Source organism: Meriones unguiculatus, chromosome 14, assembly GCF_030254825.1.
Source record: "Meriones unguiculatus strain TT.TT164.6M chromosome 14, Bangor_MerUng_6.1, whole genome shotgun sequence".
Lineage (NCBI taxonomy): Eukaryota > Metazoa > Chordata > Mammalia > Rodentia > Muridae > Meriones > Meriones unguiculatus.
In genome coordinates this window covers 30,519,313-30,539,273 of record NC_083361.1, presented here as the reverse complement: position 1 = coordinate 30,539,273, position 19,961 = coordinate 30,519,313, and the positions used below count along the sequence as shown (strand labels likewise).

The 19,961-nt window shown below is 39.9% G+C and overlaps 1 protein-coding gene across 4 annotated transcripts in view; it reads right to left on the bottom strand.

The window, feature by feature from the left end:
• The window catches only part of Stk33 (serine/threonine kinase 33), a 176,380-nt gene that overhangs the window by 56,953 nt on the left and 99,466 nt on the right, over positions 1 to 19,961 (bottom strand). For 3 of the 4 annotated variants that reach the window (XM_060367072.1, XM_060367073.1, XM_060367074.1), the window contains 6 exons: positions 13,477 to 13,833; positions 12,701 to 12,808; positions 12,441 to 12,554; positions 9,601 to 9,714; positions 7,149 to 7,253; positions 1,127 to 1,265 (listed from right to left, as the gene is read on the bottom strand). In XM_060367072.1, the coding sequence (XP_060223055.1) occupies positions 1,127 to 1,265; positions 7,149 to 7,253; positions 9,601 to 9,714; positions 12,441 to 12,554; positions 12,701 to 12,808; positions 13,477 to 13,689 (793 nt within the window). In that variant the 5' untranslated portion in view covers positions 13,690 to 13,833. The remainder of the gene's footprint in view (positions 1 to 1,126; positions 1,266 to 7,148; positions 7,254 to 9,600; positions 9,715 to 12,440; positions 12,555 to 12,700; positions 12,809 to 13,476; positions 13,834 to 19,961) is intronic. The other variant, XM_060367076.1, reaches the window with a different exon arrangement.

Below are 19,961 nucleotides of genomic sequence, written 5' to 3'. Positions count from 1 at the left end.
ATAAATACCATACCATTTTAATTAATATATTTTTATGATATGTTTTTATCCCTTAATGGGGCATTTTTTTATCCTTGATGGTTATTCTCATCCTTTTTAGAACTAACTAAAAAATGCTGTTAGTTTTATAGAAATATACTGGGAAAATGTATCACTTGACAAGGGCATGGCATTCAGCCTCTACAGGCCTTTCCTCACATGAAGTCATTCTCTTTTGTTTGAGTCTGTATTCCTCAAATCCAATTCTGACACACCCTGCACTTTACACAGTTCTTCATTAAAAATTGCCTCACTGGCTTACAAGCTGTTTACCATTCTCTATCTGTCAGTAGCCTAAGCAACTGGAGGTATAGGGGCCTTAAATCTTTCATCTTTGTAACTCTGGTGCCGAGCGCAACACGGTAGGTGCTGAGGAAGCTGAGCTCTGAAAACCTGTCACTGACCTTTGTGAGCTAAATACTTTCTCATCTGTAAAGTGAGAACATTCCAGAGCCACACCTAAGAACCTCAAAGAAGAGAGTAGCATGGGACAAAGTGGCAGCCGTAACACTGGAGACAACAAAGCTATTTGGATAATGTTACTATACATTTGTCAATATGTATAGTATAAAATATGCATAGAATGAAACATAGCAACAACGAATCCTAATGTAAACTATACAGTTCAGGGGACCATAATGTAGTCACTCTGCAATGTGGCACCAGGGTGCACACTGGAAACTTCTGCCTGTTCTGTTTTGAGCCCAAGCTGCTCTAAAACTGAAGCCTACTATTTTATGAGTTAGAACATACACATTTTAAAATATTAGTATACAAACATTTTAGGAAAATTCACTTTGATTTTGATTTATCTACTTTAATTTTTATCACATTAGCCAGTTTTAAACTTCTAGAATAAGAATGTTCATGACTGTTTGCTTTTCATGGACAGTGTAATTATATGCCTGCATCGTTGCTAATTAAAATGTCTCTAAATACAATTAAAGGAAGACATGGAAAATGTACTTGTTATCTGCTTACATTACCAAGTTCTACCACTGTGATTATGAGTTCTAAGGACCGTCTCCCTTAAACAACATTGACGTATTCGTTTATGGAATGGTGAGGTCCATAGTCCCCTTCTTACCCTTGTTATGAAGATATGCGATGGCTGATGCAAGACTTTGAATTATCTGCCTTGTCTCATTCTCTGAGAAGTGCCCTTTTTTACCCAAAACTTCTTTGAGTTCTCCATCCTCACAAAGCTCCATCACAAGGTACATTTTCTGACATTACAGATTTAAAAGGCAGAACAAGAGAGTTATGAAATTATATGTGTTATACATCACAAGTATGATCACAATCTTAATTTATTAATGTGAAAATGTCTTATCTTCTATATACAAGCCATTGTGCTGAATACAAGAGGAATAAAGAGGAAGGAGACACAGTGCTGACCTTGGGAAGCTCAGCAGAGTTACAAGACATGTGGCATGTACTAACATAAAACAGAGCTGGAAGACAGGCAGCCACTGCATACAGAATGCTCGCCAACAAGAGTTCAGACGGAACGTGCAAACTCACTTCTGGCCAGGTAAGGTGGAAGAAAACCAGCAGAGCCGGCAAGCAGCATGCAAAGCCCCCAAAGCTTGTAACAAAACAGTCACTAAAGTAACACAGAAATCAGTGTTACAGTACTGGAAGCTGTGAGGTAGGGAAGAGGAAGTTGATGGAGGGCGAAGCTAAAGGGGGGAAGTTGGAACAAGTCTATAAAGAGCCTTGGATGGCACGCTCGAGACTGTGGATTCTCCAAGCCCCCATGAAACAAAGTGCTGGCGGTGTTTAAGCCAGAGTTTCAAGGTGAAAGTTGTATAATGATTTTGCATTTCTAGGTGAACAATAGTCGTGTACAACAGGGCTCAGCAAATTTTTTCTATAAAGACCAAACCCAAGAGTCAACCTTACAGTCTCTGTGGCTGACATGGTCTCTTTTACAACAACACAGCTCAGCACCTGCCTTGACATCAGCCATTAACAATACAATACTGTACTTACAGACTCAGAATCTGAGTTTGGTGCAATTTTAATGTTATAAAATATTAATCTTTTAAATTTTGTCATTGATTTGGAAATGTACAAAATTTATCTTATGGACCCTATAGAAACTATAAGCAGGTCAGACTGAGCTCACAGGCTGTACCTGCTAACAGGGGGAATCTGTGAGGCACAGACTGAACACAAGAAAGGGGTGGGTTTCTGTTGTGAGAACCTATCCTGACAAAGATTATTTAAGGAAGATAAGGTGTATTCTAGTTCACCATTCAAGGACAGTCTATTATGATGGAAAAGCCACAGCAGCAGAATCTTGAGGTGACCAACCACACTGTATTTCTAGTCAAGAAGCAGAAAACAATAAAAGCTAGCACTCAGCTTGCTTTCTCCTTTTCAAAAGGATTTAAAATTTTTAAATTGAAATGTGTGTTGCATGGTGTGTTTTTGTATGCTCCAGCACATCTATGGAAATCAAAGGATAATTTGTTGGTTCTCTTCTACCATGTAGATCTAACTCATGTCATTAGGCTTGGAAGCAAGCACCTTTGCCCATCAAGCCTTCTCAATAGTCCCTACTTCCCCTTTTTATTTGGTCTGAGATCCCCCAGCTCATAAAATAATGCTGCCCATAGTGGGAGGGTCTTCCAACTTCAATTAAAAGACTCATTTAATCTAGATAAACCCTCACAGGTGTGCCAGAGGTTTGTCTACTAGGTGATTCTAGACTCTTATCAAGTTTATAATATTAGCCATCACAGCGTAAAGAAAAATATATGAGAAGCAGCAAAGAATACACAGTGGGACTCAGTGGCTAAGTGGGTACCAGTGACAAGGAAGCAAGGATGATGCCTCTTCTGTGTCTGTCATTTCTTTTGAGGCATATTAAGATGTCTTTAGATATCCCACAATAAAGCCACTTACTGAGTCAAAGATTTCTATTCAACTAAAAGGCGTGCCTTTTCTATAGGCACTGCCATCAGACACAATTACCCTCCATGTTTCTATTCTAACACATATTCTAGAGTTCTGTTGCTCTGAAGATTTGGGGGTCTGATTCTGTTCTCCTAACAGCTGCTAATCCAACTTCTGTGTTCAGTCAGTTTGCATTAAAGCAAGAAGAGAAGTAAATATCTTTCTTCCTAGAGCCACAGTTCTGATTCACTGAATTTCAGCTGCTTTAGGATTTCAAAGTGTCTGAGATATCTGACAAATAAGTTTTTGAACTGGGGTATTTTTTTTTTTCATTGACAATGCTACAGGGTGGCTAGGAACATGAAAGCATGAGTGAAATATTTAGAAGGAAAAGTTGCATTAGCAATAGTTACAATATAAATTGACAACCATTTTTAAAATTCATGAGGGGTTGGACAGATGACTCAGTTCTTAAAAGCACTGACTACTCTCTTCCAGAAGACCCAGGTTCCAGTCCCAGAACCCACATGAGAGCTCACAGGCTTCTATAACTCTAGTTCTAGAATCCATTGCCCTCTTCTGGATGCTGAGGGTGCTGCATACATGTCAGACACAGATACATAAAATACAAAAATATTTTTAAAAAACGTTAAATGTGTGTTGATCAAAGTTATAATGATAGAGTGTATTATTCAAGTCTTTTACACTTATTGGAAACAAGTGTACATATCTAGAGCACAGTTAGACTTATAAGAAACCTCTGCACAGTCTGAGTGGTGGATCAGCAGTATCCAACCAATTAGACATCCATTTCCTTAGACTACTTTCAGTGGAAAGTCTAGACATGTGTGTGTTTATGGGTAGACCTGGTTCATTTGAATCAAAATCAAGCAAGGCAGAAAAAAAGAGAACCACAGATGAACATTTCTCTTGCCTTCAAACACTTTTATATTTGGGCTCCTGTTTGTATACAAGGTAGGGTAATAGACTAGTTTGCCCCTCTACTTAAATAAGTTAAGAACTGGAAATTTTTATAAAACAATTAATTTTCAGGCAGTAGACACTAGTAAGAACAGAGTAGTATTCTCTGAGAAAGAGAAACTCATGAGGACAAGCTCCTGATTGTCTTAGCTTCTGAAGAGTTGCCGCACCCCAGGGCAAGAAGAGGTGTCAATCAGAGATGACAACATGAAAAGGATATCTGTGGAATTCCGTGGCATCATAGGGCCTTCAGGGCACAGCAGCAATGAATGGGGAGGAAGCTGCTTGGAATTACCAAAGCCAACTGTGAGGCCTGCAAGAGTACATGTTGGAGAACTTGTAGATCCAATAGCCTCCATAAATTCAAGAGCTGGGAGTCCAGAAAAGCCAAGACAAATAAAGTTTCTAGGGAAAAATATCAGAGAGGAAAATTCTGTATACTAACACACACACACACACACGCAGAGAGAGAGAGAGACAGAGACAGAGACAGAGACAGAGACAGAAACAGAGAGAAATTCTTCCTCTAATCTTCAGCAGAGTTATAGTCAGCATGTGCTTTGTTGCAAAGCTGGGGAACTAACCATGTGAAAGCCAAAGAGGGCAGCACTGAAGCTCATGCTCGTTCTGTGTTTCCATTAGCCAGAGTGAGAAATCTCCTAATTCATGTTGCACTGGAGACAGTGTGAGGATTCAGAAGGCAGCCCCTCAGTGGATGGGGAAAACTAGTTCTAGAGAGGATACTCTGTTGCCCCTCTCAAAGAATAAATCAAGCACCAAAGGCATCACTAAATTAATGCTTCTAACTCACTTACGACATCATAATATAAAGTTCAAGAGCTGTTGCTGTTGTGGCACATGCCTATCGTCCCAGCCACTGGGAGCTTGGCAGAAGGGTCACTGATTTCAGGGCTATCTAGTGAGACCAATTCATAGCTCCTCAAAATAGTTATAAGAATATAAAGTCCAGGACCTAAAACGGTAACTTTTACAAATCTGACAGCCAGGTATGGTAGTGCACACCTGAAATCCTAGCACTCGAGAGCTGAGGCTGGAGCTTCACAAGTTCCAGACCAGCCTTGCCTAGGGAGAACTTCCAGACCATCCTGGCCTACATTGTGAGACCTTATATTAAAAGACAAAAATAAGTAAATAAATATACAAGCAACAGACTACAAAGCAGGAAAATATAACCCAGAATGAAAGAGTGAAGGCCCATCAAATCTCAACTAACAAAGGCCTACACGATACAATTAGTAGAAAAAGGAGTTTACATAATTAGCTCCTATCACTGTATTTATTTATTTTTTTATTTGTTATATTCTTTTTTTTATTTTTCTTTATTAATTACACTTTACTCACTTTGTATCCCCCCCCATGGTTCCCTCTCTCCTCCCATCCCAATCCCTCCCTTCCTCCACCCTCCGCCCTATCATTGTATTTATGAAGCAGGGAACACTGAGTATGTTAAGGTCATATGTTGAATATGCATATGAAGGAAATAAAATTTCCAACAGGAAAAGATGATAAAACATTACAAGTTATTTTTAAAAATTAGTGAATTTCAAGTCATAGTAAAATACAATCATACAGAGTGAACACAGAAAAATGATGAAAAAAGAGCAGAACAGCAGTGGACTTGAATAGTATCAAGCAACCTAGCAGATGTACTAAGTCCTTCAGAGTGGGGAAATAAAATAAATACTTGAAATAATTACCAAAATTTTCCTAAATTAGGTAAAAATCAAACTCACAGACCCAAGAAGTTCCATGAACCCCATGCATACGAAACATGAAAAGTTTATCAAGATTCATCAAAATCAAAGTAAAACTGATGGGTAAGAGGCTGGAAAGATGAGTCCATGCTTAAGAGCACTTGTTACTACTGCAGAGGACCTGGCTTCGATTCCTAGCATCCACGTGGTGGCTCACAGCTGTCTTCCCCAGACCCAGCCAATCGGTAGCCCTCTTCTGCCTTCTCAAGCACAAGGCATGCACGAGAAACACAGACATACATGCAAATAAAGCATTCATGGAAATAAATAAAATTTTTAAAACTGATGATAACGAACAGAGTTATTCAATATACATTTGGAGATAAAAGAAATCACAATTCAGAGATGGAGGTGTAGCTCAGTGGCAGAAGCAGAGCGTCATGTTGGCCTTCAGGATCACCAAAAAGGATAACTGTCGTCCTTAGCCAAGCACTTGCAGTTAATGAAATGCAATGTGTAACCTGAACTGACACTTAGTGGCTACTTTTGCGTCGGGCAAAGAAAATGAACAGTAGCTAACATCTGATGAGATGGGTGCATTATAGCCACAGTCTCATTAATCTCTATTTCTTCAATAATCAGATGAGTCATCACTTCACAGGTGAGACAGTAACACAGAGAGAAGTTGAGAAACATGGCCATGTTCTCATGGACACGGGTAATGGAGTCGGATTTAAAGAAGCCTGCCATCTGCTCACATGCTGAACCACACAGTGCACTGTTCCCAGGTGGTGGAGGGATGTCCAAGTTCACGCACTAAAAACAAAACAAAACAAAAACCTACAGGCAGTTAAGACTAGAGAGTGATAATGTCTGAGAAAGAATAAAGACAAAACACACTGGAAAGACAAAGATAAGAACTTGTTATGCTGTGTTCAGTTGGTAGCCCTGGGAGGGCTGCTCTTCTGAAGGGAAGTGGAGGAAAGGTGGATACGGGAGAGAAGGGAAGCGAGAGAGACTGAGAGAAGTGGAGGGTGGGGAAACTGCACTCAGGATATATTTCTTGTATGAGAGAAGAATAAATTTTTAAAAAATATATTATCTACACCATTCCAAGTAAGCCTTGTCAATTTGATCATGACACTAACCTTGCAAAATCATGACAATAATCAAATGGTCTTTAGTAGAGAGACTAAGAGCAAATGCAAAAGGATGCCATCTCTGAGGAAGCTCTACTCGCTATTTGATTTGCATGAAGTTATCCTAATCTTAAACATTTGTTTCTAATGTGCCACCCAGAACGTGGAACTAAAGACATCAATCTAATCATTACACACCTAATTATACAATCAATAATAAAAGTCCTTCAGAATGTTCTCATCAATCTCTAGTGACAGACTTCTGCCAAGGACATGAGCAACTGTGCCCCAGAGGGCTACTTCAGAATGGAATGATATTCATTTTGTAATAATAACAACCTTCAAACTGGAGCACCTGGTGGAACGTTACCTGAGGCGTCTCAAACACTTGTTCCAGGTGGATGATGTGTTTATGTTTGACACTCTTCAGGATGTTCACCTCCCGTTCAAGTAACTTCACCGCAGAGCTTCCAGCCTTAATCAATGAAGAAACATATTGCTTGTGAGAATGCCACTCCTACTCTCCTCAATATAAGTTAGCTATTTTATACCTTTTCCTACAGTTTTGAATAGTGTCTTTCTTAAAATACACTGGAAAGACAAAGAACTTGGTATGCCTGTTCAGCTGATAGCCCTGGGAGGCCTGCTCTTCCCGGAAGGAAAACAGAGGAGCAGAGCTTCTCCCATTCCCTAATCAGATCGAATTCTTTTCTTTGTCCATTTTCAAGTTGTATTTTATTTGGCCTCATTCAATCTTTTGAACTGCTCCCATAAATTAGCTAAACATAGCCTCTGACCCCTCATTTCAATTGATAGTTCCTTCAATCACAGAGATCTTTTGCATTAGCATAACAAAAACAAAATTTTCTAGTGATATCAACCAGAGATGACTTTACAACAGAAAAATTTTCCTTTGTTGTTTTCTTGTTTTGATTTAGTTGATATGTATAATACATATGTGGTAAATAATATAATGTACATTATATTATAATATGCATATACTATGCTATACTATTATATTATATATACAGTCAACCTTGTATTTATGTTATTTCCTGCTCTCCCTGATTAACTGAGCAGAAAAAGACAGAGGCCTTGCCTTCAGACTAAACCAACTCAGCTAACATCTAAGCCTTACCATGCCTGGAACAAAAGATAAAATGAAGAGATCTCCAGGGAGCACATCCTTCAGATAGGCAAGACTGTCTAATCATCTAGAAAATTCAAGGCTGCTCTCTACCTTCTCCAGCTCTGTCCCAGATCATTAGTTCCCTGATACTGAAATTGCCATTAATATTCTCCTCTTTTATGGGTCTTTTTTTCAACATTAAAATATTCTTGAAGGAGGTGACAAAAGATCTATTTCTGCACACACCTTTAGCCCGAGTTTAGAAAAGTACATAATAGTTCTTAAGAAAACAAACTGATCATAAAGCAAACATATTCTAGTTAAAATGTTATTTAGGGACATTCTTGATTGCAATTTCCTTTCCTGTTCAACTTTCACTGTCTTTGGATAAGAAGGATACTGGCTACTCTGATACATTCCACCCATGTAGAAGGAAGCACATTTTAAGCTTATCCTGGAGGCTCAGAGAAATAGTGGCCACTAGGAGTGTGAAGAGTAGGTCTGGAAAGTTATCACAATTTCTCCTGCAACTCATCTCAGTTCTGTTCCCACCTCTTTTCCCAAACAGCTTGACCTGTGCATACTGAAATAATATATTGTCTGATTCCTGTGTTGACAGCATCATTTTATTTCACTACTTGGGTCTACTATACTCCCAATATCAGTACATGAGGGAGAGAATAATTCCTAAATTTGCAAATATAATCCCCCAAATGAACCTTTAGGAAAGAAACAGCATGCAAGACAGCCCTTTGGTATGCCACATAGAGTTCAAAAGAATTGCAAAAGATGCTAAAAAGGCTCTTAATTGCTTTATTAAAGTTAGTATGTCATCTCATTAAACTCAAGAATTTGCTACAATTTAAAAATAGATATTGCTTACTGTTTATAATAGATCCAATACTTATCACAACTACAAGAAGAAAACACCACAATAGTGTCATTTTGCTTCTTTATCCAAACAGAGAAATTTCTAAAGGTTGGTAATGAGCTGTTTGAGGTCTTAAGGCTGGGTGTGGTGGCACAAACCTGTAATCCCAGGATTCAAGGAAGCAGAGGCAGGTGGGTCTCTGTGAGTTTGAGGCCAGCCAGTTCTACAAAGTGAGTCCAAAACAGCCAAGGCTACACAGAGAACCCTGCCTTGAAAAACAAAAAACAACAACAGAAAAAAAAAAAACACAAAAAGTTTGAGATCTTAGATTTTCCCTTAAGCAGAAGCCCAGTCTTCTGCCAACAAGTAACACAGAGGGAGTGAGCAGATTCACAGGGACAGTAGACTAGATTGGAAGGGGGATTAGGCAACAGTAAGAAAACAGAATTAAATGAGAAAAGAGAAGAAAAATGTATCAAACAACTCAGGTGGGACCACAGGACTTACTTCCAGCTAAGACATCATGCTTACAGCCCTATACCTACATACATCAATTCTGACTTCAAATTCACTCATGAAGATTACATGTTTGGTTATACTGGTTAAGTCAATACTTTTGAATTTTTCAGACAGCACTTGTCTGCCTGAGACAGGCAGTAGTCCCCTCGCAGGAGACTAAGTAGTCCCCACAATTCTCCAGCAGTTGGTCCAGCCATGGCCCTCAAGGGAAGACACAACTTGGGTTAGTGTGGAAAGCTGCACTGCCCACCCCCACCCCACCCTGGCACTGTACCCTGGAAATGCCGCACTGGGAAGCCTTACCTTTTCTTTATTCACTTTTTTAATTGCCCACTTAGCTCCTGTTTCTTTGTCTATAGCTTCACTGACCATTCCAAAGCTCCCCTGTCCCAATATTCTTCCGAAGGTATAGAATTCCTGGAGACAAAACAAGAGTTCGTCTGTCCACAGTGGCATTCATCAGGCATTAGGAATGAACACACAATACTGAAAGATATCCACTAAGGGAAGAGGAATTCTGTTCTAGGGTAAGAAAATATCAAATACATAGAGACACTATGTATTTGCTTCAGTAGTAACAAATACATTTTAACTACCCACAGTCAAATTTTAATGACTTTTATTAATTGTATGTCTTTTTCAAGAAAACCATAAAAGTTCTAATAGCAAAATGTGGAAGAATTCAAAATTACAGAAATTGATTTCTTTCGATCTACACATTATAAAGTAATACTAATATAAACTTTCATAATAAAATGAAATATTTTCATAAGGAAAAGATGTGAAATATTAATATACACATGAGCTTGATGCATACATACATACATACATATATATGCATAAATAATACATTCAGAAAATTTTCACCCCAAAACTCAGAGAGTCACACTATGAAATCAACACTAGCAACTACCAGATAGGCTGCAGATGTAGCTCAGTGGTTGGGCATTTGTCTGTCATGCACAGGGCCCTGGGTTTGATCCTAAAACAATAAACAACTGCCTTCTTCTTTAACTACAAGTGCTTTTAATCTCCTCTATTTCTGGGTTATTTCTCTTGCTTTATTCACTTTATTTTAGAAAAGAAAATACATAACAGAAAATTTAATAAAAATCAGAAGCAAGAAGAAAATACACTCTAGCTACAATACCACTATCTAAACCAGCGGTTCTCGACCTTCCTAATGCTGCAACCCTTTCATACAGTTCCTCGTGTTGTAGTAACCCCTAATCATAAAATTATTTTCATTGCTACTTTATGACTGTAATTTTACTACTGTTATGAATTGTATTGTAAATATCTGATATGTAAACCCAAAAGGGATTGAAATCCATAGGTTGAAAACCACTGATCCAAACCAAGAATCTTTCTGATTTATCATTTAACTTTTGTTTACAAATAAAGAATGAACTGGTTTGGTCAAAGGAGTGTTCTGGTTCACAGTGCAAAATAAAAACCACACAACTATGTTTGCGTTTCTCAAGAATTGGCAGAAAGAGTCAATTTTTATGATGCAAATATCAGCAGATCAGTTTCTAACCCATCATGCACATGGGACAACAACTGAGTCAGTGCCACAGATGAAGCCTCTGTGAGGCCGGGCAGCCAAACCCTCCCCTAGAGGCTTTAGAGGTCAGACGTGGAGCCACCTTCACCTGCACAACGAAGCAGGTGGCTGCACTGCCCACATTTCCTACTGCTTGTATTTCTCTCTTCCTCTTCTCCAGCACTGGAGTGACAGGTGCCATTGCACTCCCATTTCCACATAGGTGCTGGGGACCCAGATTCTGAGCCTCATGCTTGCCCTGCAAACACTTTACTGAATGGGCCATCTGTGCAGCCCTTAACTCATACTTTATATTAAATTAGAATCCTGAAAAATGGTGAAGGTATTTATCAAAACTGGAAAAGTGGAGAGGTCACCAAAGCAGTGAGCAGATGAGCTATGTAAAAATATCTGGCCTCTGAATCATCAAAAAGTCTGAACAAAGAGTGTACCAGTGCCTTTAGGAAAAGATTTTTAGTCCAAATACCCACACTTTAGGTGAAGTCTCTTGGCTCTCCATGAGCAAGAAATAGTCTGTATTTCCTTCAGTAAAAACTTTAATGTGCTTGAAATTTTTTGCTATGGTCTCTACTTCCTTTCCTCAGAGGCTGACTTCTCAATTGTCTCTGTCACAAACCATTGGCTTAGAGGAAACCTAAGTTCAGGTCTAGGGTGTCTTTTTCCTCTGAGCCATCCATCACCTCTGGCTCTTAAAATCCTTCTGCCTCCTCTTCCACATAGCTCCCTGGGCCTTAAAGGGATGAATTTAATGAGGACACCACAGTAGAAGTAAGTGCTCCAAACTGTCTCAGCACATTGTCCAGTCATGGGTCTCTGTGTTAATTCCCATCTACTGCAAGAAGCTTCCCTGATAAAGGCTAAGCAAGACACACGTATATGGCTTTAGCACTAAGTCATTAGAAGTCATTTTAGTGCTATATTCCTTTTGCAGAATAATCGTATTAAGTTTTCCCATATATCCCATAACCTATCTAGTCTTAGGTTCATATACCCACTTACTGGGACTGTGGCAGCACTCATAACACCTGCACAGGCTCAAGCCAGACAAGTCCCAGAACTAGAGGGAGAAGTGGACATGGAGATAACCAAGAAGCTATTTGCAGCTGATACCTGCTGACAAGTGGAAAATCCGTTTTCTCCAATGGAATGTGACTGCGTATTCAATCACACTCCAGGGCAGGCCCCATGCCCAGGAGTAGTTGGCCAAAACCAAATGGACTCCATAGTTTGATTTTCAGTTTTTGTTTTTGTTTTGTTTGTTTTGTTTTGTTTTGGTGTGTGTGTGTGTGTGTGTGTGTGTGTGTGTATTTTGTTTTTGGCATTTTTGTCTTTGTTTATTTTTAGTTTTTGTGTTTTGTGGGAGTTTATTTTTGTTTTGAAAGAGAAAGAAGATAAAGTTGGATGGGTTGGAGGTGAGGAGGATCTGGGAGGAGTTGAGGGAGGAGAAACATGATCAAAATATATTGTGAAAATGTTTAAATTAAAATAAATAAATTTTATTTAAAAGATGAAACAGAATGTTTAAAAAAAAAGAAACCTGAGCTTCTGTAGTAGCCTTAGTTTGCTTCCTGCGTACCTCTATATCGGCTCCATTCTCCATTCTTATGTGTGGGACTTTTCCTTCTGTGATATGGCTTCTACTCCACTGTCCCTGAGAACTTTTTCTCTCCACATTTGAAGTTCTTATGGACTAGAACCAAAAGAGAATTTTGAAAAACAACACTTAAGATGTAACATTCTTTTAATAATGAACTCAGAGTGTGATAAGCTTTCATGGATGCCATAGTATTTACTGTATACAAAATAGTTTACTGAGCTGGGCATGGGGGAGCATACCTGTAGTCCCAGCACTCCCGGAGGCAGAGACAGGCAGATCTCTGTGATTTCAGGGCCAGCCTGGTCTACAGAGTCCAGGACAGGCAAGGCTACACAGAGAAACCTTGTCTTGAAAAACGAACAAAACAAAACAGTTTACTATCTTTTTCAAATCAAGAATGCAGTACAAGTCATTGGTTTATTAGTCTAGAGAAGACCTTAAGGTAAGGGCACAAGTGTCAAAAGGTTCAGGTAAAGAGGGCCTGATTTTAACTAAACTTACCATTCCTTGTCACCAAAATTGTACTAGATTAACTATAGTCTCCCAGTGTGCTCTTCACAGATGAATATAGCCAAATCAGTTTGATTGGCAATCCACACATTATTTGAAAATCATGTGAACCAACCTTTTAAAGTGTATTTTATATTCTAGATAGATAACTAGAACTTCTTAGATAATGAGGCTATAGCCATATTTTGACCTTTGTCATAAATCTCACTCTGCAACAGTTGAAGAAAATTATCAAAAAGTCCTATTCAGTTAAACTTGGAAAGGAAGTTTTTCTTCTATAAATAGCTTTTTAGAGCTGGAATGTTAACTGTTTGGGATTCTGATAAATAATTTTGACAGTGACTGAAAGTATCACAAAACATGTAATCAGCCAACTTTGCTCATCTCTGCTGTGGGAAACAAATAGTTCTTTAAAAACTTTAAGAAGGCCGTGAATTAGCTGACAAGGGCCCATGGGAATAGAGAATGGGCTGCCAATCTGTGTTGTAGAATCTTCAATATTTACCAAATCCTTCAAAGAAGATTCTCTGCTGGAAATTCTTTCTTTTTTTCTCTCTTGTGAAGCAAACATTTCTGAACTAGCAATACTCGATGTCTGTGACATTTCCACCACCAAAACTGGAGCCTGGCTTGGTGAGCACAGGCACAGCAGGCCAGCCTGAGAAGATGCACAGTTTGGGCACTTTGTAGGTTTTTCACCCAAATCATGGTCAGCCATTTGCTTAGATTTGCAACAAAAATAACTTGAAAGAGATGTTTCTACTTTTTGAAAAAGAAAACCAGATCAAAAGGGATGTGATGGATTGCTGGTAAAATCTACTGCTTCTGGTTGATGAGGACCACTGTGCTTCATGCATGAGATCTGTGGGCAGAAAAGAAGGCACCGTTTAGCAAACTTCTACCCAGTCACCCTCCTGACAATCACAGGAAAACCAGCAACTAGAACCAAAATATTCCATCAAGAAAAGTTCCTACATAAAACAAAACTGAACCATAATGTGGTTACAACCAGCAACAATAAACCTAGTTTAATGTTTCTTAATGTGAATTATGCCTAAAAATTGAAAAATATTGGTGTGGAACATATTGGTTTCATAATTTAAAGCTTTAGCCTTCTAGATAATGGCCTAAGAGCAAATATCTTACACACTTCACTAAAGAAAAGAATAATTTGATTGTATAAAGCTATCTAATTGTTCAGGTTCAAAGCTATCTAAAAGTTCAAAGGCAATATTAAAAGTATCCTCACTTTTAGAGGGGAATAAACAGGTACAAGTTTTTCTTGAGTTTAGTATTGCTATGTACAGAATTCTGCCAAACTGGGCACATAGCTTGTTTGGAAGCAAGCTGAAAAGATATGAGCTGATGAGGAAAGAAATTATGTGATCCATGGTACACATTAGAGATTACCTTGGGAAATATGCAGAGGCAACATGGAGCATATTGTAATGGCTTTATGTCATCCTAGTTCAGATACTTTTTTTTCTGTAGTCATTTTTTTTAATTTATTACAATTTATTCACTTTGTATCCCAGCTGTAGCCAGCCCCCTCCCTTGTCCGCTCCCAATCCTGCCCTCCCTCTCTTTTCTCCTCCTGTGCCCCTTCCCCAGTCCACTGATAGGGGAGGTTCTCCTTCCCTTCCATCTGACCCTAGCCTATCAGGTCTCATCAGGACTGGCTGCATTGTTTTCTTCTATGGCCTGATAAGGCTGCTTCCCCCCTCAGTGGGAGGTGATCAAAGAGCAGCCACTGAGTTCATGTCCGAGACAGTCCCTGCTACCCTTACTAAGGAACCCACTTGGACACTGAGATACTCTTTTTAAAAAATTATTTTTATTTTACATTCATTGGTGTTTTGCCTACATGTATGTGTGTGTGAGGGTGTCAGATCTTGGAGTTACAGACAATTGTGAGCTGCCATGTGGGTTCTGGGACTTGAACCCAGCTCCTCTGGAAGAGCAGTCAGTGCTCTTAACCACTGAGCCATTTCTCCAGGCCCCAGATATTCTTTTAAAGTATATTTTATAGACAGCTTCCCCTGACTTAGGAGTTATAGAACATATTTTGTCCTTTGAAGTAGAATAAACTTGCTAGCATAGAAAATTAAATATTTGGATTTTACTAAAGAACTATATTTCTAGTTTTTGATACCTAGGACTAGTTATTTTTATTAATTACATTTGTTTTTGACAATTTCATATATGTACAAAATACATGATAACTATACCCCTTCTCCCCTTCTCCCTTTTCCTACAACCTGCCTCCCCTCACCACTTCCCTACAAATTTATTTCTCTTGTTCATGCCTATTCATGTTTTTCTATGACCCTCTCCTTTCCCTGAGTTTAACCAGGGTTGTCTGTGTAACCATGAGTTTGGAGATACTTGTTAGAGCCTGCCAGGCTCAGGGGTGGCTACTGAAAACAAGAGTTTCTCCTAACCCCAGAGTCTACCAAAATCCAACAGTTCGGCAGTAAGGGTCAGGTCCCATGCACCCTTCCATGAATGACTGACAGGGCTAGTCACATGCAGGTTAACTACAGTTGTGAACTGATGGTTGCAATGGTTGCACTGAGTCGAGGATGGCGTTTCACAGCTCCTTCACCCTGTCCTTCAGCTCTTATATCCTATTTCCGCTCCCTCCTTTGCAATGTTTGCTAAACCTGAGGAATGGTGTAAATATCCCATTTAGTGCTGAACCCACAAATGTCACTTATTCCCAGTAACTTGGACTAGAAAGAGAGGCTTCTGCAATTAGGGTTGGTGGGAGCTTTTGTCTATGGGCATGAACAGAAGTTTAGAAGGTAAGTTGATGCTAGGTAAGATGATTCTTAACCATAACTAAGTGCTGACTTTCATCAACTCCTTTATCAATTTTACTTATCATATTTTTCTTCTTACTGAGCCTTTGACATGTCATATTATATTTAGATTTACATTTAAATTTTCCTAATATTAAAGCATTCCTGCTTTTATACTATGGACCCTAGGTGGTCCTGATGAATTATTTTTTAGGGTACTAGAGAGATGACATATTTATATTTTGAATTTTCAGTTATATTCATAAGTTAAGTTATTTTTCCTTTAGACATGTCTATTAGTTTTTAAGACAAGATGGTGGCTCACTTCATAAAATATAATGGGAAGATTTTCATTTTGCTGTGCTTTATAACACTCTGTATAACATGGGAATTCCAGGCCCACAGGGTTGTATGAGAGGTACTGCCAGCGGTTTATCCAACATTTACTCTCTTTCTTCCTTACTAAGAGAATCCTGCTTTTGTTGGAGGTAGCATTGTGCTCCTTAACATCTTATACATATATATTTTATATGTGGCCTTAAAGATAGCCACATGACTTATACAATAGAGTCGCCACTGCTCTCATGCCTTAGTAGGTAAAGCCATGTAGGTGTAAATACCAGGGATTAGACCTCCAGAACCTACATAAATCCAGACATGGTGAGGCACACCTGTAACCCTAGTAGTCCTACTGCAAGATGGGAAGTGGAGACAGGAGAATCCATGCAAGCACTAGGGCCTCTAGCCTAGCATAGGCCACAGTGAACAAGACAGCACCTCAACTAAGGTGGAAAGCTGTTGACTTCCACACATGCACTGCAGCACATGTGTGCCTGCCCTAACACACAGAAACATGTACATAGACACAAGCATTAAAAAAATGAAACTATGTTCTAAAACCTTTATGAAAAGCCAGAAAAAGAATATGCTATGCAAGCAGTCACATTCTTTAAAAGACAGAAAACTAATTAAAGGACCAAATTTAATATCTGTTGAATCAAATAAATAGCTCCATTGCTACCTCTCAGACTTGCTTCTTGTCGCTTGCTCACGCTGCTGCTCCTGGTTATACTTGGGGTTTTGCCTGCTGCTTCCTCCGCAAGTATGCTCCTCTCTCAAACTGTCACTTGCTTCACTGAGGCTTCTGTTCGCTCGAAGGACCTTTCTATCCACCTCACTGAAACAGAAGGCCTGTGCCCTCAGTCCCCTCACCTCACTTTAATTTCTTTAAAGTACTGATCACCCGGCTCAGGGAGTGTCACAGCAGGGTTCATTCCCACATTAGTGAGTACGTAACATTCATACAAACTTCCAGAGCAAGGTTTAGCCAGTTAGCTTCATTCTATGCAGTTCACACAACCAAATTCTTACCACGGCAGTGACCCTCAGAAGGGGGAAGGGATTCTATTGGTCATTCATTTGTGAATGAAAGCAAAATTATTTTAAGTGCTATCCTTGTTTTTATACCATGTAACATGTACGACATTCTAAAATTATTTAAAGTAATAAACAATCAGTCCAGTAAGTGTGTCCTTCCATCAAAGCAGGGTATCAAAGCAGATGCTGAGACTTACAGCCAAACTTTGGGCAGAGTGAAGGGAATCTTATGAAAGAAATGGAAAATAGTAAGACCTGGAAAGGACAGGAGCTCCACAAGGAGAGCAACAGAACCAAAAAAAATCTGGGCACAGGGTCTTTTCTGAGGCTCATACTCCAACCAAGGACCATTCATAGAGATAACCTAGAACCCCTGCACAGACGTAGACCATGGCAGATCATTGTCCAAGTGGGTGTCATAGTAAGGGGAACTGGGACTAGTCCGTCTCTGACATGAACTGATTGGCCTGCTCTTTGATCACCTCCCCCTGAGAGGGGAGCAGCCTTACCAGGCCACAGAGGAAGACAATGCAGCCACTTCTGATGAGATCTGATAGACTAGGATCAGAAGGAAGGAGAGGAGGACCTCTCCTATCAGTGGACTGGGGGAGGAGCATGGGTGAAGAAAAGGGAGGGGTGGTGGAATTAGGAAGGGAGGAGGGAGGGAGCCATAGGTGGGAAACAAAATGAATAAACTGTAATTAATAAAAATATAAAGAAAAAAACTAAAAAAAAATTAAAACTCATAATGTCAAGTGTGGGTAACATAAACAGCGACCACAGGGGGATGGAGAGGCAGAGAGAGGGCTCACGGTAAAGTGGTTGCTGCACAAGCAGGGGGACCTGAGCTCAATCCCCAGCGCTAACAGAAAAATCCATGTGTGGTGGTGCATAGATAATCCCAGCTCTGGGGAGGCAGGAACAGGAGAATCCCTGGACTAGGTGGCCAGACAGCCTAGCCTAATTAGAGAGCCCCAAGTCCCAGTAAGAGACCATGTCTCAAAAAAAAAAAAAAAAAAAAAAAAAAAAACCCAAACAAACAAAAAACAAAAACACCTGGAGGTGACAGGGCCCAGCCTGAGGAGACTGACGCACCAACCAAGGACCATGCATAGACTGGACCTAGGCCCCACACACAAATGTAGCAGATGTGCATCTCAGGCTTCATGTGAGTTCCCTAGAAGGGGGAACAGGACCTGTCTCTCTGACATGGACTCAGTTGCCTGCTTTTTGATCACTCTCCAGTGGCAGGGCTGCCTCACCAAGCCAGAGGAAGAGTACTTACTTGCTCAGTCCTGATTCTGCTTGATGAGCTGGGGTAGGTTGGTGAGGGGGCTCCCCTTCTCTGAGGAATAAGGGATGGGGAAAGAGGTAGGGAGGGTGGCACCAACAAGAGAAGAAGGATGTGAAGTGAACAGATACATTAATTAAAAAGAAAGGGAAAGTGGACGACCCCTGAGAACAGCGCCCAAGGCTAACCACTGGCCTCCACACGCTCACTTGTGCACACACGCACACACAGACACACACACAGACACAGAGAAAACAATCTTACAAGTGCTTGACTTTGTTTTTCAAGTACATGAAGCAAGACAAAGATAATTTGGAATGTTTCTTCATACATTTTATGAAATGATTTAACTTCAGGCCTAGAAGAAAATGCTCTGTATTACAGGATAAATATAAATCCCATAACCATCGATGACTCAGAGCAATGGAATAGATCTGCAAATGGTATCTTTATGTTCAGAGCAAATAGTGCTTTTTCTTGGCAGGTGTAGAAAAGTCCCATGTCAAATACATAAGACATCATTCTATGGATGTGTTAATAATGATGATGGTGTGGTTCTTTTTTTAATAATAAAAAGCAGAAATTTATTATAAAATCTGTAAGATGTATTTAGACTGTAGATGAGTTTCCTCTCTATAAATACTACTCCTAAAAGCATGTTTACAAAAAGGTAAGGAAATGGCTTGCTCTGCAGGCATGAGCACCCGAGTTCAGCTCCTCAGCACCCAAAGCCAGGTTCAGTGCAAAGGATCTGTAACCCGGCTGCTATGGGGCGGCGGGGGGAGGGGGGAAGGAGGCAGGTGGATCCCCAGAGTTCTTCAGCCTGACGGTCTAGCCCAGTGAGTAATAGCTCATTCCGGTCCTCAAAACATAAAAGTGAAAAGCAGCTGAGGAAAATCCTCCAAGTCGACCTCTGGCCTCCACGGGTGAACACACCCACATATTCAGGGGTACACCATGCGCAACACACACAAATGCTTCTGTTAACTCGGCTTTGTTAATTTCTTTTTTTCTCTCTTTATTGAAAGCAGCTATCTTTTTGTTTTTTATTGTTTATTTATTATTTATTACAATTTATTCACTTTGTATCCCAGCAGTACTCCCCTCCCGGTCCCACCCTCCCTCTCTTGTCTCCACCTATAACACCCCCCCCCCCAGTCCCCTGATATGGAAGGTCCTCTTCCCCTTCCCTCTGACCCTAACCTATCAAGTCTCATCAGGACGGCCTTACTGGTACTTCCAGTATATGTTGAACAGAAATGGTGAGAGGGGGCTGGTTAGATGGCTCAGTCAGTAAATCCTGTTGATCTGAGTTTGGTTCCAGGACCCATGAAACGGTGAAAGAATATGTACACCCCATATACTTTCTCTCTCTCTTTTGCTCGCTCTCTTTCTCTCTCTCTCTCTCTCACACACACACACACACTAATAAAATAAAACTTAATTTTAAAAACTGTGGGAGAACTGGTTGCAGTGGCACACTCCTGTCATCTCAGCACGCTGGGAGGCAAAGGCAAGCAG